The 24,509-nt window shown below is 43.6% G+C and overlaps 1 protein-coding gene across 3 annotated transcripts in view; it reads left to right on the plus strand.

Annotated features, from left to right (window-relative positions):
- The first annotated feature begins 230 nt into the window (after nucleotides 1-230).
- Nucleotides 231-24,509, plus strand: part of SMPX (small muscle protein X-linked) — a 57,916-nt gene continuing 33,637 nt past the window's right edge. The window contains exons 1-3 of one of the 3 annotated variants that reach the window (XM_072818024.1): nucleotides 231-381; nucleotides 9,111-9,167; nucleotides 21,005-21,091. In XM_072818024.1, coding sequence (XP_072674125.1) covers nucleotides 9,129-9,167; nucleotides 21,005-21,091 — 126 coding nt within the window. In that variant the 5' untranslated portion in view covers nucleotides 231-381; nucleotides 9,111-9,128. Of the gene's footprint in view, nucleotides 382-969; nucleotides 1,128-4,923; nucleotides 5,264-9,110; nucleotides 9,168-21,004; nucleotides 21,092-24,509 lie in introns of those variants that run through there. The other 2 variants (XM_072818023.1, XM_072818022.1) reach the window with 2 other exon arrangements.

Genomic DNA, 24,509 nt, shown 5'->3' on the forward strand with positions numbered 1-24,509 from the left:
GACCACTCCGCTCTGTGACCTGGGTTAGAATAGCTCTCTGGCATAAGTTCTCACACTCCAGAGCTCTCTTGCAGGATCAGAAGGAAGATACCTTTTCGGGGAACTTGAGATCCCATCTTTGTTCCCCCAGTAATTCCTGGAAACATTTTCCTAATTAATCACTTATACACAAATCCTCATTTCAAGACCTGCTTCTGGAGGAACCCAACTGAAGACACATGTTCTTTATCTTTAGAACTGACACCCCCGCAAAGCAGTCACCGCGTTGACAGAACAGCCATCTCCGAGCAGCGAAGTTTCCAGCCTCAGGTGGAGCCTCAACACTGCTGGGTGGTACTTTCAGCTCTTCCCTGTTCTCTATGACTGAAGACCCTGAGAAAGGTGAGGTGGGCTGTCAGGTGGCCTCCGTTTTACCTGTTCCTCCTCCCCAGCCTCATAGACCCTCTTATGACCTTTTTGGGATCAGTTTAGCTCCTCCTTAGAGGAAAGGATATGTGTTCCTGCCTCCTCTCCTCTGGACTTTGCTCATCAGTGACCTCCTTTAGACCTTTATCATCCCCATCACTCTGGCTTCTAAACAGGTTGAAATGTTGTTGAGACTGTTAGAAGATACAGCCCCCTGAATTCTCTCCCTATTGGAAATCTGGAGAAACCCAACAATTATCCTTTTTCTCTGTTCTTAGTCATGGGGCTACAGGAGGTGGATCCGCTCACAGCCTCAACTCTTCATTTGTGCCACAACCTGTGGTGACCTGGTTTTTGAAGCAGCCCCCACAGTCTATGGAAACACTTCCTCTGGGGTCAGCACCGGCTTTCTAATTCTTCATGCCCATCTGAGAGCTCACTATGTCCTAGGCTCTATCTATGTCCTTCAGATGTGTCTCATTAGTTCATTCCTCCCTCAAAGCACCATGTTTCTCTTTTTCATCCTTCCACATCCAATCAGTTAGCAAGGCTAGTTTTTTTAGGGAGGAGGGGTAGAAGGAGAGGGAGAGAGGAAGAGAAGCAGATTCCCACTGAGCACAGAGCAGGACACAGGGCTCCAACCCACGATCCTGAGATCACACCTGAGCTGAAACCAAGAGTCAGACGCTTAACCGACTGAGCCACCCGGGCACCTCGGCAAGGTACTTTTGACTCTATTACTAAAATACCCTTGAATCTCTTTTCTTGTCTCTCTCTTCACTGCCATCGCCTTTGTTCAGGGCACCATCATCTCTAGCCTTTTAATGGTTCTCCCTTCTTCCCTGCTCTTTCTCATCCAGTCCTCTTTCCACATGGCAACAAAAGTGAGCTCATCAAAGCTGCAATCAGGCAACTCCGCTGCTTAAAGCCTCCTAAGGGTTTCTACTAAACTTGGAAGAAAATCAGCGTCTCTTCTCAAAATGGCCTCTGAAGGCCCTGCTAGCCTCTCCTTTCTTTCTCACCTTGTCTCATGCCATTCTTCTCTATGTTTGGGCTGCATTGTTTTTCTTTGAGTCCTGAGAACATACTTTCCCATCCCGGAGCCTTTGCACACGCAGTCCCCGCTGCTTAAATATTCTTTTCTCACCTTATCAGCTCACTTCTTTTTGGAGAGATGCTGCTCCTGCCCCCACCTCCCCAGCTTAGCCTCTTCCTCAGCCACTGAATCAGATTTACAATGATCTTGTTTAATTGTTTACTTGGCTTTGTCTGCACCCTCTGTCCCGCACTGTAAGCTCTGAGAGCAGGAACATAGGCTTATTTACTCTTTTCACCTCAGTGACAGTGGGGACAGAACAGTGCTGGCATTTAGTTAGAAGGTCGGGACACTCAGCATAAACATGTCCTTCTCTGTGAAGCCTTCAGGGTCATGGGAGTAACAGTTAGGGGCAACTTTCCTGTGAATTCTGATAACAGTTTGAAGATAGCACATAAATCCAATAATCATGTTGTTGTTGGTGGTGAGCAGGCTCCTAGAACACAGAACTATCTCTTACGCATTTGTAAACCCGCAGTATCTAACACAGTGCCAGAATCAGAGCAAGCACTTAACAGCATGAGTGATAGCTGGATGCATGAATGAATGAATGGCATCTTACTCTCCCAGCTGGGAGTGACAGAGAGGTGGATGCCAGCAATTTTCTCTGAGGACAGAGAAACCGACACCATATTTCTGGAGATGGAGGTCTGAATTTCACTTCTGAAGCTTAGACAGCTCTTTTATCTCTGTAAGAAAAATACTTTTGGGGAAAAAGCTGTTGAGCTGTACAAAGGTGAAACAAAGGTCCCTTTTTGAAATGAGAAGTCTGCAGACAAGGAGCTGCTAAACTGTTCTGCATAATCATGTAAAAGGTTTTTTTAAAAAATTTATTTATTTGAGACAGAGAGTGTGTGTGCTTGCGTGCGTGCGCGTGTGCGTGTGTGCGCAGAAGGAAGGTCAAGAGGGGGGCAGGAGAGAGAGAGCAGCAGACTCCCAGATGGGTGGGGAGGCTGATGTGGAGCTCCATCCCAGGACCCTGAGATCACAACCTGAGCTAAAATCAAGTCAGACGCTCAACTGACCGAGCCACCCACGTGACCCGTAAAAGATTTTTTTTACTTCTTTTTGTAAAAATGATTCTTCCATGGCTACTCATGGAAGTAAGGTAAATTCCAAGGAAAGAGTCATACACAGGGCTGCTCCATCACCACGACGGACTGCGGCTAAAGAGAAGTGGTTCAGCTCAAGAAATCACAGAAGGAAGGAAGTCATCACATAGCATGCACCCCAGGGGACAAACCTTGTCACCTGCTTTCCTGTATTAAAAACAAGCATTAATTTGTTCACAGTTACAGTGTCAAAAATTAAAACTCAACATAGAAGTAAATGTAATGGCAAAATAAAGTGTTTTCATAGACCATAGCTAGTTTCTTTTTCATGATTCTTTGCTTCTAGTTAATCATTCTTCATTTATTGATTTTTCTTCTCTCCATCAGCCTATAAAGTTTTTTTTGGGTTATAGCTTTACACATAATGGTATGGATAGTTATCTATTAGTTCATTTAAAATTTTTCCATATGATTTATTTTACTCTTCGCCAAAACTATAGGCAGTTCTATGATAGAGTAGAACTGAGCAAGAGGACCCCAAAAGAAGACTGTAATTTGGGGCACATGATAAGAATCTTATCCATGAGGACATTCAGGGATGAGGCAATGGTATGAGCAGCCTGGCTTTTTTTTTTTTTTCAGCCTGGCTCTTTCTGTTGGCTCATGCATAGAGGAACAAGCAGAATCCTCTGGAATTCAGAGCCTAAAGACCTAGACTAGGGTTCCAAATGGACACTTCTTAGTCATGTGACTTTACCTTTTTCAATGTGTTTTGTCATTTGTAAAATGAAGATTTTTTTCTCATTTCTTCTTTGCAACCATGAGATCTAGTTCAGCTAATGAACTGCAAAGGAAGTCTGCTAAGGCTTCTGGGAGAGTTTCTTACCTGAGAAGAGGAAAGCCCCTTTCCCCACCATCCCTGTTCTTTTTCCTTTGGATGCTAGTGCAAGATTCTGATTCTTGGAGCTGTGGCAGCCATCTTGGGAACAGGAAGTAAGAAGCATGAGGGTGTAAAACTGACTTGTTGAGAGACGCTGAGTAAAGAAATTGGCTGGGGCTTTTTGACTTCATAAACCCCATGAACTTTACGGGTTCTTTTTTTTAAAAAGATTTTATTTATTTATTCATAAAAGACACAGAGAGAGAGACAGAGACACAGGCAGAGGGAGAAGCAGGCTCCATGCAGGGAGCCCGATGCGGGACTCGATCTCGGGACTCCGGGATCACGCCCTGGGCCAAAGGCAGACACTCAACTACTGAGCCACCCGGGCATCCCATAAGGATTCTTTTAAATAGCACACAAATGGAATGGAATGGTGAGCTCCAAACTGAGATGAACCACGATTATCTGCTGAGCTCCTGATTACAGAAAGTTGGTTTTCTTTTTACCAACCTGAAAACAAGCTAGTTGCTTCCATTTGGAATGCATTCAGCTGCAGGGAACAGTAACATGACTTCAGGGGCTCCTATGAACCGGAACCTCTTTTCCTCACTTCACGAGAGGGCTGAGAGGAGATGGATGCTGGTGGTGGCTCAGTGGCCGACCACACCGTCAGGGACTCAGACATGGAGTCACCTTCATCCAGGGAATGAATTATAAGTGATAAGTGTGCTCGCTCTGTTTGGTCCTTCTACTGAAGGGAACTTCTAGGTAAAGGTAGTTTCAGAGACTGAAGAAGCAAAGCAAATTAAGTGATTAAGAAAAACAGTGTTAAAAATGATGAGCCCAGGTAAAAGAAAATACAACCCTCAACTGCCAAAAATCAAACCAAAGCAAAAATAACGAGCGTGTGCCTTGGGACTTGGGAGCGTTCTGTTTAAAAAAGTGTCTTGCCTCATACTTGGTCCTAGCCCCGTCAGAACTTGAAACCAGAGATTTCCTCTTAGTGTTGTTTTGTGCCGTTGTCTCTTGTGCTCTGTGGTTGTCCTTGTCACCAGCAGAGGCAGCAGAGCAGAGACAGCAAGGACTCAGCCCCCGAACCACATTTGAGTTGAATGATCTGGAACCATTTATGACCTACAAAGAGGGCGATGTCTTATAGTTTGACATAATATTATAATTGTCATCATTTGGGGAGCATTTGTTGACTGCTGCTCACAACAGAATTTCAACAGCCCCTAAGTGACCCAGCGAGGGCCCCAGTACCGCCGGGCGTCGGGGCCCCTGCCGAGAAGCTCGGGGCCACGCCGCTTCTCTCATTTGTACCGAACACTCCTCATCTTCTGGCCTCCAGGTAATAAGGCTAAAGATAGAAACTTTTCCTACTTTCCAAACTTCACTGTGCCCCCTCAGAACATGTGAGAAAGCGCAGCCAGCACCTTCTGGAAGATTAGGAGGCCAGTAAGATTCCGTGGCCACCTTCCGGCTGACATTTGAGCCCTGCTTTCAGCACGGTCAGGCCTTTCGGAGGCAGCCAGTATATGGCTTGTATCAAACTCTATATTTAGGAAGAACAACTGTGAGCTATGACAGGAATTCTCTTTAACACTTAGCCTTAAGTCGAGTTTCCCTCCAGCCCCGAGCGGGGAGCAGCTCTCAGTACCGAGAGAGGCACCGAGCGCTTGAGCTATTTCAGCCACATGCAAAGCATCGGAATTGAGATCGCAGCTCAGAGGACACCGGGCGTCCCTTCCACCTTCTGAGGAGCCTTGTTTCCTTGCACCTGCTGCCTGGGACTTTCCTTAGGCAGCACACAAATACGTAGAGCAGGTAAGCAGGAGGACCCAGCTCGGGCGACCGGGCTTTCTGAAGGAAATTTCCTTGATACCTAACTTGAAGTGACTACTTAGAACTTTGTAGGCTTGTAACTAGTGGATGTAGCTTCCTTGTAAATTCGCTGTTCACTGGTGGTGTTGCTGATTCTGTTTTAGAAAGTGTGTGTGTGTGTGTGTGTGTGTGTGTGTATGGGGGGGCTATTTGAAAGAATACTGAACTCAAAGTAGTTTTCTTTTCTTTTTTTTTTTTTTTCAAAGTAGTTGTCATTGACAGTGACATGAAGAAAATTTCCACGGTCCACATAGGAGGACTGTGACCCTGAGCACTATGTCATTTTCATTCCTATGGCCAGGGCCACAGTCAGGCAGCTGCAGACCGATTCGAGCTGTAAGCCTAGAAATAAGCAGGAGAATGTGCAGTAGAGAAAAGCTACCAGGCTAGCTCTCTGACTTAACTAAATGCAAATTATTGCCAGAGTTATTACCCAGTACAAGTTTAAAGTGCTTTTCCCCTCTCCCCCGGCGTCAGGCTTGGCCTCAGTGATAAAGTTCTATCACCATACAGATCGATTAGAATTACAAAACTGTCTTGTCGAAGAGCCCCACGTTGGTCACAGTGTTCCCTGTACCCGGCAGGGTGGAGGGCAGCACTTGTCCCTCCGTGTGGGCACCAGGTTCTGAGACACGGCAACCATGAGTGCCCCTTGCCTCTCGGCATATTTCAGGCAAAGTGAATAAGGAGTTAGTCAGTTCAGACAGCTGAACATCTTTCTACACCCTTCTCAGGAATTATTTTTAGCTGCAGGACAGAAGATAATTCCCGTCGAGATTGAGCTTTAGCCATTTAGTAGACTTTTAAAAAGAACAAATAAAGCCCCTTCTATCCAAATATTGATTTATTTTACTCTGAATCCTCACTTATTAAATTAGTGATATTAATGTTGACGAATTTTTGGTAAGTGAAAGAGTCTTATTTAGAAGTCAGATATTAGGTGCCGCCCAATCAAAAAACCAGCAGAGGTATATTCTATATGACTCAGCATACAGACCATTAAAGTTTCCCACCGGCTTGCAGATCTTCCAGGAAAACCCAACATGACTGTGCTAAGCTGGCAAGCATTTCCATTATAGTATAAGCTTTGTAAAAGTCAATATACGTCTTGTCAAACTTTTCGTGTTTCCCAGTTTTAGCCAGAGCCAGGAGACACACTAACAGAGTACGCTAAAGGGTACCTCTTTGGATGAAAGGCTGTGGTCGGCTGTGAGTAGAGTTGTGCATCTAAGACATAGCTTTCTTTTTTGGTCGCCGGACGAGGCATGCAGATAAAGAAGGAAAGTGCATTCTCCACTGCATCCCTAACGGAGGTGAATGCAGGGCTGGGGAAACAGCCAGGGAACACTGTCTATTTTTATTCATCAGTGTGCTTTGCCCTGATTTCTCTGCGAATAATGAGGACAGCAGGAACGGCTCCAGGACTGATTTACACAAATGTTATATAGCCTGTTTGCAAGGAATGAGAGCTGGGATCTGACCAACTTTCTAAAGATGTCTCTATTGCAGATTGACGTATATGTTCAGAAGGAATTCATATGCAAATGAGATCATGCCCAGGTTATACAGGAGACGAGGTCCAAGGTATAATATCTATCCTTTAGGCTCAGAGGTCCACAAGAAAGCAAAGCCATCCAATAGTTTGGTGAAAAAACAAAATCAGCCTAATTTTTAAAAATGAGTGCAATATAAATAACACAATCACTCATTGTCTGATTTGTTTTTTACATTTCAACATGCTATTGTAATAACAAAGAAATTTCCTACTTACTCTGTTTCCAATTGAATACAAAAACTTTTTGTAAGTTCCCAAGTGACGCTGGTTAAACTGTAGTTGTACATGCACATAGGAAGGTATATGCTGGGATGTTTAAGGTCCTGTGAGAATTATTGCTTTGCATGATTTCTAAGAGCTTTTGAGGAAAAAAACATTAAAAATTAAACTACCAAGCTTTTTCTTTTGATATTGAACTATGTATCCTAGATCCAAAAATTAAAGCCTTCATTGACTCTTTGACACTGCAGGGAAAGACTGAAATCTATTTGAAATATACCATAGAGAAAAAAATACATTCCTAATTGTTCAATTTGTTGTTACTTTTTAACCAAAGCAAAGATATTTCTACCTCGACCCTTCTAGATGCAGGCTATATCTATATATGACCAAAACATTCAGGTGAAACGTAAAGAAAAGGGATGCCTGGGTTGCTCAGGGTTGAGCGTTTGCCTTCGGCTCAAGGCATAACCCCAGGATCTGGGATCGAGTCCCGCATCGGGCTCCCTGCATGGAGCCTGCTTCTCCCTCTGCCTGTGTCTCTGCCTCTCTCTCTGTCTGGGTCTCTCATGAATAAATAAATAAAATCTTAAAAAAAAGAAACTTAAAAAAAACCTCACTGTTTTCATGTATGTGACTCCAAAGACTTACATTTGGATGTATTAGAGAGTTTTAAAAATTGTGTGATTGTTTAACTTCCTATAATAGAGCCAGGACTTTGAAAGGTCTCAAAAAACTAAATGTTTTTCAGAGTTGTCAGATCCTTCGTATGTACAAGTGGTGAGGGGCGTTGTCGCTACATCGATTCTTACTCTGTACTTGAAGCCCTAGATCAATAAAGTACTGAAAAGTCATGGAGCTGTGGACAATGGCAATGAAACAATAAATATTTGCATCCCGCTTTCGAGTTCCCAAGACAGTTTTGGGAGCTCTATGCCATTTTGATTCTCACCACAGCCTAAGAACCAGGTAAAATCTAAGGAAGAGGCAAAGGGCCTGGAAGTGTTGACACAGGCCACGTGACACAGGACTTGTCACAAGCGCCCACGCTGCTTGTCGGTGTTCCTTTTCGCTCCCAGAGTAGCACACGCATTTACACCAGTCAGTAGAGGAAAGTCAGTCCACCCATTTTATAGTTCGGGTTTAAAGAGCAACATGTTTTCTGTTCACTGATTTTTTTTTTTTTTTTTTACCTTTTTCCGCCGGGCCTGTCCGCATTTGACAGACCCAGCTCTGACAGTACTTGCGTGCGCGGTGGCAGGCCAGAGGCGGGCTGTTCCCTGTCCCCCTGGCACCTGCAAACCTGGGCCACCAAGCCACCTGCTGTAAGTCAGGTGGCCCCCGAGAGCAAGCCCAAGTCCTTTGGGGAGGAAGCACTGCGGCACCTGGGGAAATGTCGGGTCTGGGAGTCCTTGCTTGCGGGGGAGCTGGCGGCGGCCTGCGCTCGCCGGAGGGGGGGACCGTGGCCGTCCTCAGGGTGCCCTCCGGGCCCGGGCCCAGCACACACGTGCTCGGGGAGGGGGCGGCCAGGAGTCAGGACCCAGCGCAGCCGGGCTTTCAGGGCAGAGGACAAGCTCCCAACGGGCTGACACCCAGCCCTGGCAGCCGCTCCTTGGGAGCAGAAGTTCAGTTTCAAGCGGAGACAGAGCTCCCGAGGCCCCACACAAAGGGGTTTTATTCCCACAACCTCTTAGCTCTGCTGCTCCGGGCAGTGGGGGCAGGAGGGCAGGAAGGAGATGATAGGGCCTTTCAAGTTTCTGATCGCCTATCATTAGATCAGGGGCGAGGCCTCTCAGCATTTCTCCTCCTGAATGATTTATCGGGGCCCTCTAGTGTTCCCTCTCCCCAAGGCATTAGGGAGGGGAGTCTCTAAGTAACCCCAGAAACTGAGACTGAAAGAATAGAGGGCCACCGAAAGGGGTGACTGCCCAGTGGAATCATGAGTTAAGTTCTAATTTATCAAGTTGGCCAATCTGGATGCCGCCACCTCTAACAGTTTCTCACTTGTTTTTTTAGGGATAAGACCCCGTGAATATGTCGAAACAGCCGGTTTCCAATGTCAGAGCCATCCAGGTAAGGAGGCATATTTGTGTTTTAACGTTAGCTCTGCGACTCTTCGCCTGCTTGCTTAATACATCAGACTGTTTAGGACTGTTCACCCGTCGTTTGGTGATTCACTTCAAGAAAAGACCGACTCCTAGGGCACGAATGAGGCCGGATCTGAGGCTGGGAAGGTACCACTGAGGAGGGAGAAACTACTTTTGTTCAATTGCACTGAAGTGTGAGACGATCAAAGTTATGAATGGGAATTAAATGACCATCGACAAAAATGCAGTGCTTATCTGTTTGATCTGTTTTTCGAGGTAGGTTTTTGATATGCTCATTGATGGGAATTTAAGAATTCACTTTCCATTTTTATATCTAACGGATTTTATTGACCCATCTATTTAGAAAACATCCTCTCTTGTCAAGTGTTCTTCCTCAGGGTTAGGTATTTATTTATCGCGTGAAGGCTGTGTGCTGTTATGCCTCCTCATACCTTCTCAGCAAACAAATTCTTTGCTTACTTCAACTGACTTAAGAGTCACTCCAAAAGAGGAGAGGGAGAAATAGGCATTTTGGAACACAAATACAATTATGAAGGTAACTTTCAATATTTGTTTTGACTCAATACTTAATTTGTTATTGTCTTAGGGTTTCTGTGTTTAACTCTTCCAGTGGCTCCCACGCTGCGATGCTGGGCATGATGTTTTATTGCAAAATTCCATCTTTCTCTTCCATCAGCATGGAGTCATCTGTGCTACTCCTAAAGGGACGTTTACATTTTTTTTTCCTGGACTTTTCTGAATACCACAGGATGTGTGGCACAGTTTCTGAATATTTAGGATATTCAGTTCCTGAATATCTGATGCACCATCACAGCATGAGCATAAGCGATTGACCATATTTTGGAGGGATGTGCATGTGGCCAGATTGTGGGGTTAGAGATCCTAGCAGATGCCAGTGGTAGAGGTGGGTGGAGGGACAACATACTGTTACCTGTCAAGATTAATGCACAGCCTTATGTGGATGGGCTTCTTAAGTGGCAAGATATATTACAACCCCTGGACACTTGTCATAGAACGAACTACCAAGGAAGAGCTTATTGGCAAGGATCCTACTCCACATTGCCACCTTTGGCCCACCCTTCTGTGTCCACCTAGTGAATCTCTGACATACCTTGATGTTGGTAGTGGAGTTTATTTTGCCTCCCAGACCTGTGGGCATCCTTGAGCCTTTGAACCTTCTTTACTGGAGTTTGAAGTAAAAGTTAACCATCTAGTTAATCCGTACTGGTGTGGAATCATGGGAAAACTTTGTCTCTCTGCCTCTGTTTCCACATCTATGAAATGGGGATAATAACAGTGCTCACGTCCCAGAGCTACACATACAAGGTGCTTAAAACAGCACAGGAAGCCCTCATTAAGCGTCAACTGTTAACATAATAATTATCATTCAGGAATGTTCTTTGTTAATGTGATGAGAAATAATATAATTTAATCACTGCATTTGAAGCTCCCAAAGTGTTAAACATAAAATTTCCTTTTTATTTTGTAGGACACAAAAACATAGTCTTCTCTCAGGCTGTCTTTGCTTCTCTTCCTTTCAAAGCTGAAAGTGTGTTGATTTTTCTTCCTCAGTGCTTTCTGGCTTCCCTCAAACCTACACTGAAAATTCGCCAGTATCTTATCTACTAATTTTGACCTTGATATATTTTTAGGCCTGTAATATTTAAAAAGTTGCTATGGACTCTTCTCAGTAACTGTTATTTTACTGCATTTAAAAAATTCCATCCACTCTACCAACAAAGGCAATAGAGTGCTTCCTTATGGATGTGGTTTTGCCTCTTTCCGTATATTTTATGCCACTCAAAAAGCCTAATTTAATGCACCTTTAAATGAAATGTTATTTCTCGTGGCTAAATAGGATCTGCATTGTCTGATATTTTTCTATGATCTCTGCATTAACCTAAAGTCAGGTTTATTAAATAGAATATGAAAATGGTTACAGTATTAAAAATGGTTTATAGTAGTAACATTATCTAGGGTACAAACAGTCATGTCGGGAATAGATACCCCAAATGATGAGGGGGTACCCTCCTTGTTTAAATAGCACTTAAAGATCTTAAATGTTCTATTCAACACGTTCTAGTTGCTTCTCCTTTTTATTAGGATCTCATTTCCAGTGTGGTTCAACCTCATTTCCTGGGTATATGCTTTGTGACAGGCACCGTGCAAAGTGCAGGCCATGCAAAGATGAATTGATAGCCAATCCCCCTGTTCGAGGAGCTTGTCTCCAGGCCTTACTAGCTGTGTGTCTTTCGGCAAGTTGTTTAAACTCTTTGTGCCTTGGTTTTCTCATCTATCAAGTGGGGAATTAAATACAGTACTGGTCTCATAGGATTGCTATGAGAGTTAAATGAATTAATACATGTGAATGCTTAGGCTAATGCCCAGCTCCTGGTAATTGCTTAATAAATATTAGCTGTTATCATCACTCATCAATCATCACCACCATCATCATTACCATCATCTAGTTCAACAGTTCCCAAAGTGTGTCTCTTAGAATACTAGTTTTCTGGAATGCCATTTGTTAATTAAAGGGTTCCACGACAGAGTGTTTGAGGAACACTAAATTCGAGGGGTGGGGGGTGGATAGGATCTTTACTGCAGGATTTCTCAGAGTCCATAACTTGCTAATGGCTTTGTGTGTTTCCAAGAAAGTGGTGATATAGGCAGAGTTTTCTAAACATACAGGAACTTTCAAATGATTATTTTCTAGCATAGTATTTTGCAGCACAAACTGCTAGAAAATAATGACTTAGATCTCTATTTTGTCTGGCTTGAGCAAACTTAAGCCACTGTCAGCTACACTTAATATAGTTAGGCATTTAGACAGTTGAACTACTGCATCAGACCACATGGAGCCAAATGGTTACAAATCTCTGCCTGGCACTCACTGTGTGACGTTAGGTCACCCTTAGTTTACCCTTCTGTAAAATGGTGACGATCACACTACTTGAAAGGATTGTTATAATGAATAAAATAATGAATGGCAAGTGCCTGGTTTATAGCACACAATTCCTTAAGAGATGGCTTTCTTAACTGCCCAAGTAATGCTTGGTTTCTCTTCAACTGGTTCCATCCCCTCCATACCCCAGATTAACAGGAAGGCCGGAAACTAGGCCTATCCTTAGGGGTCTTGGACAGCTGTCTTTCAGACCCACATGGAAAAAGTGGTCTTTGGATTGTATGGGGATTCTATCTAAGTTGGTGTTTCTCTTCAGTTGTGCTAATGAAATCACATTTATGCCAGGGACATAAAAATACCCCGAAGAAATCAGTTGATCCTTTCTTTGCCTGGACAGGGCCTTTGTCTCCTAAGTAGCTATAAGGCTGTGTACCAGATACTGACAAATCTTTTCTATAAAGGGCAAAATAGTAAATATTTTAGAGTTTTCATATCAGTGGGTCTCTGTTTTAACTACTCAACTCTGCCATCATAGCACAAAAGCAGACATAGGCAGTACCTAAATGAATGAATGTGGCTGTGTGCCAATGCAACTTTATTTATAAAAACAGGTGGCAGGTTGGGTTTGGTCCATGGGCCATAGTTTACTGATCCTTATTCTGTACTCTCCAGACCCTTATTCTGTACTCTCCAGGTTGCTTGTTAAACCCTGTTATTGATGGGGATGGAGTTGCAACCAAGGTAACATCAGCACAGTCAGTGTAGTGGGGTTGATCCCTTCAGGTGAAAACATTTTATGTGACAGGTAGGGAAAGCTTGAGCTGTTTGGAAATCCAATCCCATCAGTGATCTGGTCAGGAAGTCTCTAATGAGACCAACTGACACTGGACACTCCTCTTCCTCCTGAATGCACCCCCTTTGGAAACCACCATGGGCCTTTCCTAGGGCCTCAGCCCACCCAGAGCCAATGTTCTCTAGGTCACCACTGGCTTTTCTCTCCACCATTGACCCAAGTGAGCTGAATATTATTTGTCCTCTCTTATGAGATCTGAGAACTTCATGGTTGAATGGAAAAGAGTTCTGTGCCTTAGTCTTAGCTCTGCTCTGTGACTTCACCCCCCTGGTCCTCTGATCTGCAAAGGGAAGGTGTTGGATTAAATGGCCTCTAAGCCTCTGTGCAGCTTCTAATAGTCTATGAACTTCCTGAGAATAGTTTCTAAGGTTTATTATTAGGATGATAATAGTCACAGTTTCTTCAGGGTTTACTATGTACTTGGTGCAGTGCAATGAGATCTCTATGGATTATAATGAAAGGTTTAGAGAAGTGAAAGAACTCACCCAGGATCACACAGCTTCTAAGTAGGAGAGTCGGGACCCAAACTCAAATAGTCCGTCCCAAAGCCCATGTGTGGAACCACTCCGGCAACATTCTCTAGTCTCATTACTTACCATCCCCACTCTGGCATGCAGAGTAAGGATGGAGGAGTGGGTGGGACCATCTAATAGGTAATCATAAGTACCAAGCCGGGTCCTCCCTTTTAAAGAGCTCAAGTGACATTGAGAAAGAGTGTCAGCATCGTAGGGAAGAAGGTAATAGCCTACCTGATTAAATTCATCTTAAACGTGAGTTGGCTGGGAGTGAAAAGTACGAAGTAAAGTGACTCAGTGATGAACACGGTCTCAAAATACAAACGGCCATGGCCACTGAATTCCCACCTCTCTGTTTACATCACTTAACCAACCTGCTTGTGAAACTGAACCTAACTCTTATTATACATTTTAAAGGAATGATTATATGCACCCTACATCCTTAGTATATAGCCTCTTATGGGAACTTGTCCGTTGCTACCCAATCCATGTGTAGAACAGAATATCGTGATGCTCTGAGCTTTAATATTTCTTTCTCTTTCCTACTCATTATCATTGCTCTTCTACGCCCCATTGCCCAGGGCATAAAGGCTCCATGGAAGAAGAAAACACCCTGACCAAAATCTTTATAGACAGGTTTCAGAGATTCTAAGTGCTTCCTGACTAGGATTTCTAGTTTAAATTTTTAAAAAAGATTTTATTTATTTATCCATGAGAGACACACAGAGAGAAGCAGGCTCCCTGCTGGGAGCCTGATGTGAAACTTGGTCCTAGGACTCCACGATCACGACCTGAGCCAAAAGCAGATGCTCAACCACTGAGCCATGCAGGTCCCCTAGGAGTCTAGTTTATAAAGAATTTCAGCTACATGACAATCCTTGGCACAAAGGAATAAACTGTCATTACCCATGTTCCGCCAGTTAATCAAATACATTGGTTAAAGCTAAAGATAATATCATGATACATATCTTCCTTTCCTTATCTTATTTAAATTTAAAAGTTAAAAATGAATTTTCATTTGCCACTTGTTTTAATGTAGAGTCAAGGCCTTTTCTTTGATCATGGATCTACTGCTTCTTTCTTATGTAAACCACTGTAATACAGTGTTTATTACTTCTAACTCTGGTTTCTTTAACATGTAGGGAGATGGTGAATGTTAACAGACTGACTCTAGAGTGGGCTCATGCTACCTCCAGCTGATAATCTTTACTGCTCTGAACAGGGCTCCACATTGGTAACATGAAGCAAGTTAGTCCATGTTGGCCAAAAGATGTCATTTTTTTATTTTTGAGGCTGATCTTTCTAAGTACCTCAGAATTATGACCTGCCCTCAACCAACTGTACACATTAACTTAATAGCCATATAGTACATTCTTGAAATCTGCTTTTCCCTGGATGACAAGACGACAGTTGGGTCATTCAGGAAATTACTGAAGAGAGTAATGTGATGAGAAGAGAGAGGGAGAGAGAGAGAGAAAAGAAAGATTTTCAGTATGAAACACCATGGGCGATGGACAGTGGCTGAGTGAGAGTTTCTCAAGATTGTGTTGAGTGGGTAAGTTTTGTATGTTCTGAATCTTTTCCAGATTTCAAGAATCCCTAAAGACAAAGAAGTTATATTCTAATGGTAGAGAATTGTATTTTAAAATAGGTTGGACTACATTTTAGTTGGTAGGTTCATCTGTCTCTCTTAATTTAGGCTAATATATCAAATAAGAATCTCATTTTTAAAAAGATGTATTTATTTATTTATGGGTGGGGGAGAGAGAAAGAGATCAAGAGAGAGTGCACAAGAGCAGGGGGAGGGAGAAGCAGACTCCCCGCTGAGCAGGGAGCTGGATGTGGGATTCAGTCCCAGGATGCTGGGATCATGACCTGAGCCAAAGGCAGTTGTTTAATGGACTGAGCCACCCAGGTGCCCCAAGAATCTCATTTTCTAATCAGCTATTGAGAAACTTCTTTCTGAAAGTCTCTATGAAGATGCTAGAAATCTCAAAATGGTGATGCCTGGGTGGCTCAGCGGTTGAGCATCTGCCTCTGACTCAGGGCGTGATCCCAGGGTCCGGGATCGAGTACCACATCGGGCTCCCTGCAGAGAGCTTGCTTCTCCCTCTGCCTATGTCTCTGCCTTTCTCTGTCTCTCATGAATAAATAAATAAAATCTTTTTTTTTTTAAAAAAAGAGAAATCTCAAAATGTCATACCTTGCTCCGTTCAGAGAAGGTCTAGGACACCAAGAATAGGAAGGTACAGAACGGAATACTGCAAAATGCAACCCTGCAGGGTTTCCCTCTGCCTGTGGCCTGGGAGGATGACATGAGGGGGCGGGGATGGCTATAGATTCTGGCCCGAGTGGCTGGAGACCTCTGAAAACTAAAGATAGAATCAGTGTGCGTGTTGGGGGGGTTATCTGAAACAAATATGCAATGGGAGGAAACTCCAAAAGTCTCAACACTGAAGGGAGAGCCAGAATGGGTGCCAACAGGGAGGGAGAGACAAGAGAACACTGGCAGAGGAAAGCAAAGTAGATAGGGATTGTCAGTGCCCAGGGACGGAGAGCTATCAGAATCCAACCCACTGGGGAAAGAAGATGTCACTCCATTGTAAGTCACACAGGAGGGACTGTGGAGGGAATATTGTTTCCAGAATCCTCAGGCTCAACGCCTGGAGCCAAGCAGGAGAACAATACAAATAATTAAGGGAGTAGTGGAATTAACTTACAGGGAATTCTTTCTACTTTTCTTCGCCTGGTGAGATCAAGTGTAGTATTCATTTCACATCAGATAGGTCCATTATCAGGGAACTGTATCCTGTTCTGGCAAAAGATGATCTAGTAGATTTTTTTTCCATTCCCAACTTCGAGGATGTACCAAATTATGTATAGCTTGGGAAAGCTATGCGCTGGGCTTGCTGCGTCAGGGGCATATTTAAAAATATCTAAGATGAATAAAACTTAAGGGAGGAAAAGAAATGCAAGGGAATGTGTTATGAAAGGAAGAAACGAAAAGCCTGCTTCCTTTGCATTTATACAGAGTCTATAAAGAGAAGGAAGTGCAACCTTATAGAATAAACAAACCTAGAAAAAGTCTAATAACATCAATGATGTGGAGTCAACTCAACACAGAGAAAGTCTACCACCAATGACCTGGATTGACTCAATTTTCTTTCATAAAAATGTACCTAATATTCGAAATCCATTTTGAATAGTGAATATCATACCCAATTTGCAGATGGAAATGTTAATCATTGAAAGGTATTTTATTTGCGTTCAAACAGAGTTGAGTCAGTGAAAAAACAAGATTATGACATGATTCTCTAGCCAATGGAATAAAAAAAGAGAGCTAAGGTCTATGTATTTTCATTAAATTCAAGTTGTAAGGAATTTTTCTTATGGCTATAATTTAGTCTGTAATTTGTCACTCAGATATTACCACCCTACAATTATATTAATGAACTGTCTCTAATCATTTACAAAGCACTCTTCTGACACTCCCTTCAGGTGTACGTTAATGGCTGGATATTTGACACGTTCTTGGGCTGCTTTGGATTCTGTCAATATTTGCTGTCAAAAAAAAAAAAAACCATTTAGGTTCCTGGTTTCTTGAGGGATGCCTTAAAGATGAAAAAGCATCAAGTCAGTGAGTTAATGGCTCATTTTTCAATGTGGCTTTTCTCTGACACCGATTTTGGGATTATCCATTTTGTGTGCCCGTTTTCCAAGGCCATTCTCAAAGTGTAACCCTGTAATTTTTCTGACAGTTTTGAGAATTTTAGAGTGGTTAGAGCTCATTTTGTTCAGGTAAAAAAGTGCTATTTGGAGAGGGCTTGATGGAGTGAAAAGATCTGTCCTTAAGATCAGAAGCTCTGATTCGGAAACCTGGCTTTTCCTCCAACTCTTTGTTTGACATCTAACTTCTCTGAGGCTCAGTTTCTTTTTTTTTTAAGATTTTATTTATTTATTCATGAGAGACACACAGAGAGAGAGAGAGAGAGAGAGAGAGAGGCAGAGACACAGGCAGAGGGAGAAGCAGGCTCCATGCAGGGAGCCCGACGTGGGACTCGATCCTGGGTCTCCAGGATCACGCCCTGGGCTGAAGGCGGCTTAACCGCTGAGCCACCCGGGCTGCCCCGGCTCAGTTTCTTCATCAGCAAAACAAAGGTGATGGTCTGAACCTCAAACCTCCGAAGTCTGTTGCGAGGATGTAGGCCCTAGGCTGAATCAGGGTTTGGGGGTGGTGAAAGTACTGTGTAGTGGGTGGCCAGGGGAGTAGTTACGGTCCCCAGTGTCGCGCCGGCTTAGCCAGTCTCAAACCCAGCTCTGCCACATGTACCCACCGTTTGCTAAACACACACTCGTTAGCAAGCAGGCACAAACCGGGCCGTGCAGTCTGTCTGCGGGCTCCAGGAAGCCTCAGTTCTCGTTCCTTCAAGTGCTTCAAGTGACTGTCACCTGTCCTCATATGAGGCAGGTGGGGATTCCGTGCCCCTAGTTGGCAGCACCCAGCGGGAAACCCTTGTTATCGGTGGCTGGAGACAGGCCCATTTAGGGATCGCTCCCCGAGCTCTGTCTCTGCAGATGCAATCTACAGGCCATCAGATTCTCACACTCTGTTCGGTGGCGGTGGTGGTGGTGGTGGGGTTGTCTCTAAAACATTTTAACCAGTCTACAGACCCTAACCTCCTCTAATTTCTTCAACAAGAGCCATTTCTAATGCTCATGCCATTATTTCACCTATTTTTGACATTTCTTCAAATGTCAAGACCTCAGATGTTAGTGGGCATTTGGCTTAATGGAAGGACTTGGAGCAGCAATCGTGGGAATGTGGTCTTAGTGATATTTTACCACCTAATGACCACCCACCCTACTGAGAGAATAAAATCCCATTTAGAGCAATAGAATTCTCTAGAGCTGCAGTTTAGACCAGGCTGAATATATAAAATATCATATCCCCTATGCTAGTCGAGAGTAAATTACAGACAACTTAACAATAGGAAGAATGAACGTTGTAAGTACATGCCAATACTCATCCACTTAGGGGTGATCTCTTTCAATGGTTGTCAGATTGCCCCCCTGCCCCACACACACTGGAAGGAACTGCTCACGGCCCAGGGTTTGGGGAAATCAGATGGGGTCCTGCATTCCCTTCCACCTTAGCCAGAGCAGCTCTACCTCTACCTGGTTTGCATTTTAGCTCACAGTACTTTACTTGAAGAAAAGGTTCCAGAGCTGAAGGGCCTGAAAACCACTGGTGAAGCCTAACATTCATATTACAAATGGGAAAGATGAGACCCAGAACAGTTGTCACTTTTTCAAGTACAGAGAATCTGTAACAACTCCTAGCACTGGGCTCTTTTCCCTAGCAGAAGCCACCCGTTTACCGTGGAGAGGCGACATGCACTGCTAAAATTAAACTCTGAGCAAGAAAAGGTGGTGTTCCCATAGCATGTGTTTTACCCGAATACATTATCCTGGATGACCTTATGTGTTCCTTTACTGAAAACCACAACCCACTATAGAGCATGCACACTTGATCAAATAGGTTCGTTTAGCAATAAAGTCTTTCAGAAGCTCTATGTGAACCTCAACTCACTACTAGGAAGATGCCGTCTGTAGATGCTTAATAAATGGGTCAGGGTGGAGATGATCTAATTAAACTTTTAGCCAGTTAACCTTCTCCCCCCGAAGTCCTTGTACCTACTTTTCCCCCCTTTTTCAATCAAAGTGTAGTAATGGAGATAGTTATTGCTTCAAAATAGATAATCGTCTGCGGGTCTTATTTTCATGGTTTTGATCTTATTTCAGGACCCTAATGAGTGTTCATCCAATCTAAGATGCTGCCAACTGTAAAATACCATTATTTTATGGCCTGCCAAAAAATAAAAATGTGCCAATTAAAAATTTAAGAAACCATTGGTTGTAAGACGCATTTTGATTTCAGAGATATTAAAAGAGGTGTATCCCGGAATTCATGAGGTATGCTACCATATTTGCCACCACAGAAGACGTATTTTCCCCCTTGCCTTATGCCCCTCCCTCCTCCCACTCTAGACCACCTGATATTTCCAGTAAGCAGAGGAATAGCATAGAAGGCTCAGCCTTAGACTTTCCAAAATGCTTCCGTCTAAAATTGTGTTGCACCTACCTATATTCTGGTATACATTGTACACACCGATAAAAATACTCTTTGGCTTCTTGGCCCTAGGAATGGTGATGTACCTGTTTTGATACTCTCTACGAACACTTTGGATCTGTTTCCTTTCTGTAGGATCGGCTTTATTCTAGTAGGAGAGTTTTAAAGACCCTAGGAGGAAGACATCACTTCCTGCTCTGGGGAGAACACAGATCTGCCAGGCTGCCTGAACATGGACCCTGGATATTTCCTATCTTGAGTTAAACATTCCTCTGGCAACAGAGCTCATATCAGGCAGTTCCAAATGGATCTACCACGTTTCCTAATAATTTTGTTTGATGTGGTACCAAAATTGCCCAAACTGTATCACCAGGTAGTAAAATATTTCATTCCCTTTGCTTGGGCATCATTTTCCTGCATAACATCAAAGTGCAATTTCAACTTTTCAGGTCTAAATACCCAATTACTCATATCCAAAAACTCATACACTTTATCGTAAGTGGAAAAATTATGTTCAACCTTAAAAAAAGTTTTTGTTTTCTTTTTAGAGAGAGAGCACGGGTGGAGGGGAGGGGCAGAAGGAGAGAGAGAATCTTTTTTTAAAAAATATTTTATTTGTTTGAGACAGAGCACAAGCCGGCAGAGTGTCAGAGGGAGAGGGAGGAAGAGAAGCAGGTTCCAGCTGAGCAGGAAGCTGGATGTGGGGCTTGATCCCAGGACTCCGGGATCATGACCTGAGCCAAAGGCTGCCATTGAACCGATTGAGTCACCCAGGCACCTCACACATTATCTTCATAAAGGACAAAAATCTATGAAGCGTGACACCAATGAACTTGAGTTTCCAGCACTCTCCTTACGCACTGATCTGCACAGTGGTGTACTGGGGAGAAGGTAGAGGAGCATCAATTATAGACATCTCAAGAAGTGCTGAAAAAATCATAGACATTATGGAAAGGAGGAGGTGGTTTAGCAGGTGTGAATGCGGCCCTCCTAGGGTGAATCTGAAGGAAGCTGAAGGAGGGCTAAGGAGTGGAATGGCTTCTATGGATGCTGTTTCCTCCTTTCCTATCATTATGTGTTCCTTCCCCATCTGAGGGAGAGAAAAATATTAAGCATCACAGGAGGGCAACAGCCGGAACAAAGTGTCTTAAAATTCTTCTATTCAACAGGGAATTGTGAAATCACTGCACAGACCTAAGGATGAGTTCCAGAAATTTGTAATAAATGGAAGTCACATTTTCCTTCACATATTTTTATTCTGTCATTATGGCAATTTTCTTGAGGTAAAAAGCTTTAAGGATGTACTTTCTAGATGCATTTCTCCTCGCAATGATTATGGTCTCTGAGAGCCATTGCAACTTCCTTTTTTGAGCTAAATCTTCCCTGCTTTTTTTTCTTTTAGGCAAATATCAACATCCCAATGGGAGCCTTTCGGCCGGGAGCTGGGCAACCTCCCAGAAGAAAAGAGTGTACTCCGGAAACGGAGGAGGTGAGGAGAATTTAGCTGGCAGAGCTCAGCCCTTTCTTTCCCCTCCAGCCTCCGGATGAGAGCGGGGCAGAGGCAAGGCAAGGCTTGGCTCTCCAGGACAAGGGAGGCATGAATGAATGTGGGTCAAGGAGTCACCACCCAGTAGATCCATTTCTTTGACTCTTAGCCACGAAACACACTGCTCCTCACTGCCCCTCAGCTCTTTAAGTGCCTGGCACAGTTACTTGAAGATGCTGAGTTTAACATGTAGTTTGTTGATTGAGGAAGTGTGTGCGCGTGTGTGTGCTGGGGGAATAGCCTCTCACATGCTCTTGGTCTGACAACAGTCACTAGCTCAGTAAGGTTTCACTCGGAGCTTATACTGAACCTACTAGAATGTCTTTAGTACAGCTTCTGATGAGTGACAAACCCCTGTGGGAGCTCAGGTAATAAGCACGTTAAATTACTTGTGGATTCAAACAAAAAGTCCCAATCTCTGGGTATTTCCTTTGAAAACAGGACTTTGCAAAGGAGTCCATCAATTTCTGTCTTTTTTTCCTCCCGCTGATTCTTTACCTCTCCTCCAAATTCGGATGCCTGCTCGGCTGAAATGGAGGCCAAAGTGAGTAAGTGCATTAAATCGAGGAACCCCTCCATCCCGCCCCAAAGTCTGCATTTCTTCACCAGCTGTGCCTTTTCTGATGAAACCTGGAAGGTCTGATACTGAAAAAAAAATTCAGGTTTCAGACCATGTCATTCACATAAGACAAGGAAAATGGAATTAAACAAGGCCACAGGGCATAGCTAACTGTATTTCATCTTTTTAAAAAGGCTTTTTTTATTTTGAACTTTTGTAGGTGACCTCTTTGGTATTTGCCCTCAAAGAACACCTATCATCATTTCAAAGCTTCCTAATAAAACTTTGGTTGTCCCTCATCTAACCTTTTCTTCCTGTAAATAATTCCTGACATGGTCCTAAGTTAGTAGTTCCAGCCTCCTATCAATAGAAAGATAAGTTTTCAAAGAAGAAGTTGGAGTATTTGAGTGACACCACCAAGGTCTGGAATTTCCACCACTAAGTCACCTTTGATGAATAAAAATTTTGAACATATAAGTTGAAACGACCCAGCACTACCCTGCATTTCTGGTACATAATTTCAAACTCTGACGCTGCCGACTTGGCTATCTAGTTCACTCCTGAATATGAGCCCTCCCTCTGGGATTTTGGTCAAGCATTTCTGAGTCTGTGTCTGCCAAATAGGATTCACTCTTGTCCTCAGAGCTTTGCTGAGAGGACTCAGCGATATAATGGAAATGGCACAGCCTAGCAAGCGTTCAGTAAATGATTGGCCATCAATTGATCTAATTATCTAATTTTCATGAAGGACTCCCAGGCCTATTATCTGGCGTATTGTAAGAAATAGGCATGGGGAGGTTGAAGAAAGGACAGTGAAATTCTTCCCACACCTCTGTAATTAGGTTTTCTTCCCATGCTTCCTTAAGCTGTGTCTGTCACTCCCATGCCAGTCTGTCAGAAGGTAGCTTGACCCGGTTTTCTCACTAAACTGACGGATGTAACAGTTGTTTTGGAGGGTTGCATCTCATCTTCCCTCTGCGGTAAAGATGACCCTCAGTTCTTCACTGTACAACTGGTGCTTTCCTCCTCACAAGTGTCCCAGTCAGGGGGTTGGGAAAGCACTTTGCTCTCACACTTGTCTGATGGTTCCAGCACATTCTAAAATAGACAAGAACTGATATAGCCTGTTTGTGAACACCTACTTTATGATAAGCCACATGTACAGATGGCTAATCAATATTCTGCACAGGATGAAAGGAGTGAGGTATCCACAGAGATCCAGAGACTCCAGGAGTGTTTCTTGAAGTGAGCTGTACCTTTCTCATGGGGCTCCATGGGCTGGGATGGTGGTATTCTGTTCCTGTAAGAGCAGAAATGAGCTCTCTCGGGGCTTGTGGGGTCTTAGGTAGGGTTAGGATCTAATGACTCAAAGTCTGGCCCGGACCTTGGAATGAGTTTCTCATGGAAACAACATTGCATGGGGAACAGTTAGGCAGCGTGGCTTGGCTACAAGGGGCATTAAGTAGGATTTTGTGGGTTTGCCCCCTTTCGTCCTGTAGTTTGGAGGGAAAAATGGAATCTGAAATAAAAATAACTTCTACAGCCACACTTCCAAAAAATTTTCTAGTTCGCAAACCTGGAATTGCTTACATAGTTAGCTTTGGGATTTGTAGCCTAGCCTTGCATTAAGATAATCACTGTATAAAATGGAGATTATAACACAGCATCCCTGAACACAATAGGCCACCTCGATCACAGACAGTAGCTCCCCCATCTCAGTGCTGACGCCATCTCCTATGTGAAGAGGATGTACCCCAGCAGGAAGCCAAGATCAGCCTTTGGCTGTCTGACAAGGCCTGTGAGCACTGGCTGGGTCTTCAGCCCACCTATGGTCTCTGTGAGCCCTTTACTCTGCTCACAGAGCTGGAGCGCACCCTCCGTCTGCTCGGCCCAGCCAGTGTTGGCATGTGCCCGACATAGAGGCCTTACAGCCAAATCCTTACAAGCAGGGCCCATCTTTTGGATAATACAAGGCAGCTGCTTGCCTCGAGTGATTTGAAGGGTATTGACAAGCCTCCACTCTGCCTCTCAAATCTCTTTTTTGACCATAATTCCATCATTATTAAGCCAGAAAATAGCATGTTGGGCCTTTCTGTTAATTATTTCCCTCTCCACCTTGTGCCCTTACAAGATGCAAACACACTGCTTAATTCTGGTCTCACTACTTACTAGCTGTGAGGCCGTGGGCAATTTTCTTACTCTTTCCCTCCCTGCCCTGGGCCTCAGTTTCCTCAACTACACAACAGGGACAATAGCAGATTTATAGCATTGGTGTGAGGATTCAATGAGTTAGCCTTTGTAACTTAGAACAGCTAGCAGTGTGGTTGCTCTTAGTACTAAGTCCTCAGTGTCTGAGCACAGACGAGCACAGCAGACTCCATCACCCCACAGAGGGGAGGTTAGGGGAGATCTCAATAGGGTGTCTGGTAGTAAAGGGGGAGATGGAGGCAAGATAGCCAGAAAATGGTTCACCATTTCGCCACATTTTACAAATACTTTGTCAGTGCCCCCAGGGGAATGTTTCCCTTGACAACAGCCATTCCCAAAACTGGTAAAGTGCTCCGGCTGATAAGCCCTCTCTCGAGCTCTCTTTATCTCAACCAAAGAAAGTCTTCCATGTCCCTTCTCAGTTCAAATATCTATGTACAAAAGGAAAAAAAAAGTATTATGCATTAGCCAAATGGAGCCATCTGGAGCCCTGCCAACTCATGCCTTTATTTATTATAATTCTTATAATAAATTTATAGAAGAAATAGGATCTGATTACCATTTTTTAAAAGATGAGAGAAGTTTCAGTTAAGA

Source organism: Canis lupus, chromosome X (genome assembly GCF_048164855.1).
Source record: "Canis lupus baileyi chromosome X, mCanLup2.hap1, whole genome shotgun sequence".
In the NCBI taxonomy this organism is placed as follows: domain Eukaryota; kingdom Metazoa; phylum Chordata; class Mammalia; order Carnivora; family Canidae; genus Canis; species Canis lupus.